Source organism: Quercus lobata, chromosome 9 (genome assembly GCF_001633185.2).
Source record: "Quercus lobata isolate SW786 chromosome 9, ValleyOak3.0 Primary Assembly, whole genome shotgun sequence".
NCBI classification, from domain to species: Eukaryota; Viridiplantae; Streptophyta; class Magnoliopsida; order Fagales; family Fagaceae; genus Quercus; species Quercus lobata.
Window position 1 is genome coordinate 45,738,550 of NC_044912.1, and position 7,434 is coordinate 45,745,983.

The 7,434-nt window shown below is 36.4% G+C and overlaps 1 protein-coding gene across 1 annotated transcript; it reads right to left on the reverse strand.

The window, feature by feature from the left end:
• Positions 1-4,140: 4,140 nt before the first annotated feature.
• LOC115960506 (ras-related protein RABA5b-like) lies at positions 4,141-7,045 on the reverse strand. The gene is made up of 2 exons (XM_031079436.1): positions 6,433-7,045; positions 4,141-4,826 (listed from the first exon to the last, which is right to left on the reverse strand). The coding sequence occupies exons 1-2, from the start codon at positions 6,764-6,766 to the stop codon at positions 4,513-4,515; spliced, it is 648 nt and encodes a 215-aa protein (XP_030935296.1). The 5' UTR covers positions 6,767-7,045; the 3' UTR covers positions 4,141-4,512.
• Between the last annotated feature and the right edge of the window lie 389 nt (positions 7,046-7,434).

Below are 7,434 nucleotides of genomic sequence, written 5' to 3' on the forward strand. Positions count from 1 at the left end.
TAAGAATAGGGTCATTGATAATATAGTTATATTTATGAGATTTAATCAATAAAACTTAATTAAATGAACATATATTCATTTATGGTGGTAATTTCGAAATGGTACACAGTATTAATGGGTACAAAAATATTTCGATTTCATGACTAAATTGAAACGGCCTCCGATGTAAATCGACTCCCTTACTTAGTAGCCCTTAGTGGCTGACTGCGTAGTGAATTTTTTTTCCTCTTATTTTTAAGCCATTTTTCTTCTTTCTTTCAGGTTTTCTCGGTACCATAGACTATCCATGGAAGCACTAGAAGGCCTAGGGAACAAGTTTAACCTTTCTAACAATGCGGAGATCGGTGTGAAATGTTTTAAGGAATCAATTTCCCCTTGTCTCCTACTAGTTGCTAAATTTTTAACCAAGGGGCTGGGTGGCAAACATTAAATAAGCGGCTACTTTTCATCCCCTCTAGATAACGCAAAAAAGATTTTGAGATCAAAGACATGGCAGAAAATAAATTGTTCTTTGATTTTGAGGAAGAGTATGATCTTGTGCGAGTTTTGGAACATGAGCCATGGTTGTACGATAAACATCTAGTTATTCTCGAGAGGGTGGTAGAGAATGTTCGTATCTCTGCTCTTCCCTTCCAATTCTCTTCCTTTTGGGTACAACTCCATGATCTCCCAATCCATTTTCTGGCATCTGGAGATTCGTAACTTAATAGGAAATTCGCTGGGAACGCTCCTCCATATGACGGAATCCGAAGAGAAGAATGACAAAGGTAACTACTTACGGGTGAGAGTTTGAATTGACATCTTTAAACCTCTTAGTCAAGTTTGGAAAATATGGTCAAATGGTAAGGTCATTGGATGAGTTGCCTTGAAGTAAGAATGATTACCCAATTTTTGCTACTGGTTTCAAAATGTAGCTCATGATGATCGAGACTGTGAATGTTGGCTAAGGAGCAAGAGAACTTTGAGAAAAGAAGACCGGAAATATGGGGAATGGCTATGAGTCATGGTCGAATTTTCAAACAAGAAAACTTCTGTCCTTGTATTTGAGGATAAACCGACTAGCTTGGGATTATCTGCAAAAGCCCATGCAAGTGCCACCCCCTAGCAAGTCAGGTCTCCTATGCTAATTTAGAACTAGTGTGAGAACTCCAAAACTAAACTTATGGTAAGGTCGATGACGATAAGCTCATCGACAGAGTCAGTAATCCTCGAAAAGGAAGATGGAAATCATATCTGGTCAACTTCGAATTTTCAAAAAACTTTAAAGGAGATTGACAACGAATTAGGCTACAAAATCATTCCTCCCTGGGATGTAGATTCTAGTTTCCTTTATGAGACAGTCTGGCATAGCTTGTCCAATGCAGCCTACCTTCCCCTCACCGCCAATAAAAAAAAAAAAAAAAACAAACAAACAAACAAAAACCCTCCCAAACATGGGTTGCCTCTGGATGCAAAGCCCAAGGAAACCACCAACTATCTGTCTAGAGGTCTTAAAACTACGTGGGTTAGGTATATTCTGGGTACAACACCAAGTATTCAAGAATTTGTTATAATAGACTCTGAGGCCTAAAGATGCACATAAGATGGCATGAAATTAAAATAGCAAGAAAAATGATCTATGATGCATTAAATTTCTGATTCTTCTGTTAATTACTTTAAGACTCAACTCTCCTTTTTCATTCTTTACTTCTTTATACAGTCTATTGTCTGGCATTAATTCTGGATGCTTGGGATTTTCCAATCCATGAGTTTATGGTGCAAAGCTACTGGCAGAGCTTATAACACAAGTAAGAAAAAGGTGTGTAGCAAATACTTAAATTGAGACAAGTGTCTTGCTGTCAAGTAAACATAGATTTTGTCTTCTATATTGGGTGCTTCTATTAAATTGTGATCATCATTTTCTTTCTTTTCCTTCTATGTACCACTACAATTAAGAGTCATGTTCTTGTAATAATATAATTATAGTGATAAAATATATTAGCTATTTTGTGTAAGTAAGATAGGGAACTGAGATATGGGTACACCACTTATTTTGCAATTAATTTTTTTTTTAATAATGAAATATTATTTAGGAAAGGAAAATATAGGTGTTGAGTTTAAAATTACCCCTCTTTCTCTTGTTCATTTTTGATACCATCGCTTTTTGGTAGTGTGTGCTTTAACTAAAAGTTTAATAAGAAGCATGATACTGACCGTATGCTGAAGGCATTGGAACTACAAATTTCCAAAAAGGCCAGAAACTAGGCGGTGGAGATGGGCAGTGGCCCTTCCATAAGGTACAAAGTTTTGCATTTGGCTTCTCATGCAGCCATTTTTGGATGTTAGTAATGACGAAGACAGTTTGGAGCTTGATGGAGATGGGCGGTGGCCCTTCCGTAGTTTTTTTGAGTAACTCATCCTTGATATGTTTGATCCAGGTAAGTGACTTTTTACCCCTTCTGTCTTTTTGTTTTTGGTTGGGGGAGGGGGTTTTGGTTCACAAGATGTAGATCTTTCATCAGGGTCATTATGCTTCTTATTTTTTTGTTATTTCTTTTCATTTTCAAATGACAGTTTAGGAGGTTCGCCGCGGTAGTGACATAGTGTCATGGCCTCGAGGGAAATTTTAACTCATCAAGCTGCTGGGGTGTTTATGCCTGACTTGAGCTGGGACGGTGCACTTTTTGTTGAACTAGAAGATAAAGGTATATCAAATGCATTTCTCAAAAAAAAAAAAAGGTATATCAAATGCAATGGAGAGAGATTGATTTGAATATGCAAGTTTCATCGGATGGGCTTCGGCCAGATCTGAAGAGGCCTAGGTTTGAAGATGTCTCATCCTCAGCAATGGCCAATATTGTCTCTTCCAGTGAGGTTGGCAATTTTGATGTCTACATGAAGGTTGATCATGGGTGGAACTTACCTTCTGGGCTGGATAATGGCCAGTTGAATGTGACTTCTGTTAAGGTGGATCTGGAATCTTTTCTTGATGGTGTATGCTATTTATGTAAAGATGCTGCTGATACTGCAGAGATGAAGGGTTATGCTGAGGACAAGGTTTCCATTGGAAAAGCAGATATGCTGAAATATATTCCCGAAAATTGTGAGCTGATGAACTTGGTTAAACTGGCTAGGCATTCTTGGCTAAAATACTGTGAATCTTCAAGAAAGTGCAATTCGTCTATTGTGTGTGTTGTCTCTTGACCGGTACTATATATGTATACCTTTGCTTCGTTGGTGATTTGGTTTCCTCTTAATCTATATATTTCTGATACATGTTTGGGTACTCATATGTTAGTAAATTCAAATTTTATTTTATTTATTTAATTTTTTGCAGATTTGCTCCTGTACGGGAGAACTGTGCACAAGCATTAGGTGGCGTGTTCAAGTACATGCATCCCACATTAGTTCATGAAAGCTTAAATATATTTGTAGGCAACAGCCCTTTTTTGTGATGAACCACCTCCACAGTTTCAAGTAGGCCACAGCAAATTGCCTCCCTGCGAAGAACCCACTCTAGATCAACTACCTCTAAATTAGTCAAGAATCTCCTATGATGGAAACAACAATGTCAACATCACATAGCGGCTTGGTTCCATTAGACAAATTAACAGAAATGTAGAATGCTGTGCATCCCAAACACCCGGAAATCATGCTGTAACAATTCATTTTAAATGGCACTTTTCTGCTGAAAGGTCTCTAGTCAACAATCAGAGGCTTAGTGGTATAACATTGATCTTATTTTTTGGTAGAACAAAAAATACTACTAATCACATCAAATTAATACATCCTGTAAAAGATATACAACTAATTTCTCATCCAAAATTTGAATCTACAGCAGAGAAAATCTATTTTCACAGGAGTGGAATTTAGCAACAGAAATAGCAGCTCTATTCCCTTCTGGCTATATGCTCTAAATTCCGCACGAAATATTAGTACTTCAGCTAGATTGATGTTTCTTCCTTTCATTTGTTAAGTTCAACAAAAAAAACGGGAGTGGGTGGGTTGTGTATGAACTATTAAACAAACAGGATCAAAGTGGTAACACCAAATTTCATATTTTGACATGTGAATTTTTTATTGTAACATATCCAATCAAATAGGGACACCTGTAATTTAAATCAAACCATACTTAGAAGTCACAAAAGTCACAACATAGTATACCACAGGAAAATCATTAGAGAAGCTTATCAATGAATTATAGTCTGAAAAGTAGGAATTCCCAGAGTACTAGATACAGAAACATTCATTATGCGTCTAGGCTGTCTAGTGCATATGCGAGCATATCTAAAGACCACTATTGCAAATCCTTGTGCTTATACTTTTGACCCCATAATAGAAAACAAGAAAAGAAACTAAAGTTTCAAGTACAATCTTATCTGATACAGATTCATTTCATGAAAGCACCAGAACCAATAAAATAAACTTACTCGAGAGACTGAATTGGGCAAGTAATTATCTAACAGAAAGAAAGGGAAAAGAACACAATGAAACACCGTATAAATTTGTAGTGTAAAACTGAAGGAACAAAAATCATTTAGCACAACAAGAGAACATCTGACTTTGCTTTGATGAATCTCCATTAACCAGGCTTACTCGATTCCCAGATAACTCAGCCTTATAAGAATCAGAATTAATGACTTTTCTGCTGATATTGTTGTAAATCTCCCGGATGACGACCTCAAATGCAGCTTCAACATTAGTAGAATCAAGTGCAGATGTCTCCATAAAGAACAGTCCTTCTGCTTCTGCTAGGCTTTTGCCGTCCTCTACACTTACAGCTCTAATATTCTCCAAATCACACTTGTTCCCAACCAACATTCTTGCCATTGTGGTATCACAATGAGCTGCATTAATCCAATTAAAAGTTCACTTAATTCACCTTGGAGTTGAACATACAAGAAACTATCTTCATATTACAAATCAAGGGCCACAAATGGAAGAAAAAAACATATGATAAACATAAAAGATTGCAAAAGAATGGCATCATAGAGAGAGAGAGAGAGAGAGAGGTGGCATGGCACAAATTCTAGAAGGGAAACAATTGAAACAATACAGAGTTTCATTTGAAGTAAAATCTATAAATCCTGTGCTAAATTTGTTGTGGCCTTCCTTCAACTAAGATAGTATGTTAGGCCTAAATTCTAGTTGAAAATTTATATGCCTCAATGAAGCAAGATTTAACAGAGAGTTAAACAAAAAACCAAGGGATATGCAGTTTAAAGTGATTAACATATCCAAGAGTAAGATCATCACACTTTACTAAGGAGAAAAGTTGGCTCATAACCCTCAAATTCGCCAATTAGAAATAGGAATGCTCCTGAAACAAGATTTTCAACACAGTAAAGGATAACTGGCCACAAATATATGCAGTCACCAAGACACCAACCTAATGTAACAAAACTAGATGCAACACCTTAAGTAATCTATCCAGCAGTAATGGAATTTTAGATTAACAGCTTTATTGTCTTGACATTCAATATGTTTGCATGATGAATATCCATAAGCTCCAGCTACAACCTAATAGCTAAAAGTTTTGTCACTTTAGTTTTTAATCTGTTTCCAGCTTTTTTCCACTTGCCTTGTTCATGTTCCAATACAGATTTGGCCAGAAAAACCATTAGTTTTGCAAGGATGCTTGTTTTGTATACAAAAGCCCAATATAGTGTTTTTGATAGCTGTGCTAACATTTTCATGAGCATTAATAAAACTACTGGTGAAAAACATTCTTCATGGTGTAGTAGAAGGCATGGACTCAAAGAAAACTAATGTAAGGGGAGTATAAAATAAGGGGGAAAAGCTAACCACCAGTGTTTTTCATCTTTGCTATTGGACCTTGTAAGTTTCTAATTCAATGTAGCTTGCACCGGAAAAGAATACCAATATGAAAATTTGCTGCTTATAGAGTCATTTCCAGTAGAATTACAAGGATTTGTTTTAACAGAGAAACACATTGAAGATTCCTGATCTAAGCAATGTTAGTCATGAAAATAGAGACCAATAAACAGCTTTACATGGTTCGGCAGTCTGCCTACATTCACGGGAGCAAGCATATTTATTTGTGCCCAAGAATCCTAACTCGGTGCATTGAATTTCCCAACTACTTAAGGACACTAGTTAATTCAAAAGCTTAAACTTAAGGATTTGGGCTCACTTATTCTTGTTAATTCCTCAACTCCTTTACTTTTTCTCCATGTGAGACTTGTACTGACATGTGCATACCCAACAGATAAGTCAATCTTTCATTACACAATCTATAATCAGCCATTCATATGAAACCTATGATTTAGTGTTTTACTTAAGTAACAAGCAAGGCATCAATATCAAATCACCCATTTTCAATACCCAAAATGAATCATCAGCAGCAAAGCAAGCTCGTTATAAATCTTAATTCGATAAAAAAAAGCAGAGACCCAATAAAGATTTACACAAATCAAGAAAGAAAAACCATACTTGTGAGTTCATCGAGCCATCTTTTGACACTGTCAAAAGTGGTGGTACGAGTGATATCGTAGACAATGAGAGCACCCACAGCGCCTCTATAGTAAGCAGAAGTGACAGCCCTGAAACGCTCTTGCCCAGCAGTGTCCCAGATCTGGGCTTTCACCTCCTTCCCATCGATTTCCACAGCCTGGGTCTGGAACTCGACGCCAATGGTGGCCTTGGAGTTAGTATCAAACTCGTTTCTGGCGAAGCGTGACAGCAAGTTGGACTTGCCAACAGCAGAGTCACCAATGAGAACTATCTTCAACAAGTACTCCTCACCGCCTGAAGAATGCTCATCCATTTGTAATATAAAAATATCAATCAATGGATTCTCAAATGTTATCAGTATAAATTGTGTGTGCGTGACTATAAAAAGTGTTGGGTCTTTCTTTGCTTGCTTTTTTTTCTTTTCTTTTTCTTTTTTTGGTTGTGGAGATGGGGAGTTGGGAAAGGAGAAATGCGTGTAAATGGTAAATGAGAAGTTTGTTTTGTTATGTAATGAGTTGGAGGAGTGGAGGAAAGGTAACCGACTAATCAATCAATCATAGACAGTGGAATTAATGCAGACAAACTGCGTAATTGCCGGGCAAAAAATAATGAGAAAGTCTACGCATAAAAAAAAAAAAAAAAGGTTTGTTTTACGCGTTCAGTTCCACACATAGTACATTTGTGAAGTTTTTAGTTTATTTAAAAAAAAAAAAAAGTTTTTAGTTTATATGTATATTTTTTTTTAGAGTTATAACTTATAGATTCTGGGATAAATCTATATCATCACACCAAAGTGTAAATAAAGTTCATATCACCGTACCGTAATTAAAATTTTTATCAGTTGAACTAACTAGAACTCACTCAGTTCATAAAATTGAAATGTGTATTGTGTTTATAGAGTGCGTGTGATAGATATTTTCAAAAAAAGTTTTGCATCGACTAACATGGTTGATTGTTAACAGTAGGTGCAAGGCTGGCCCA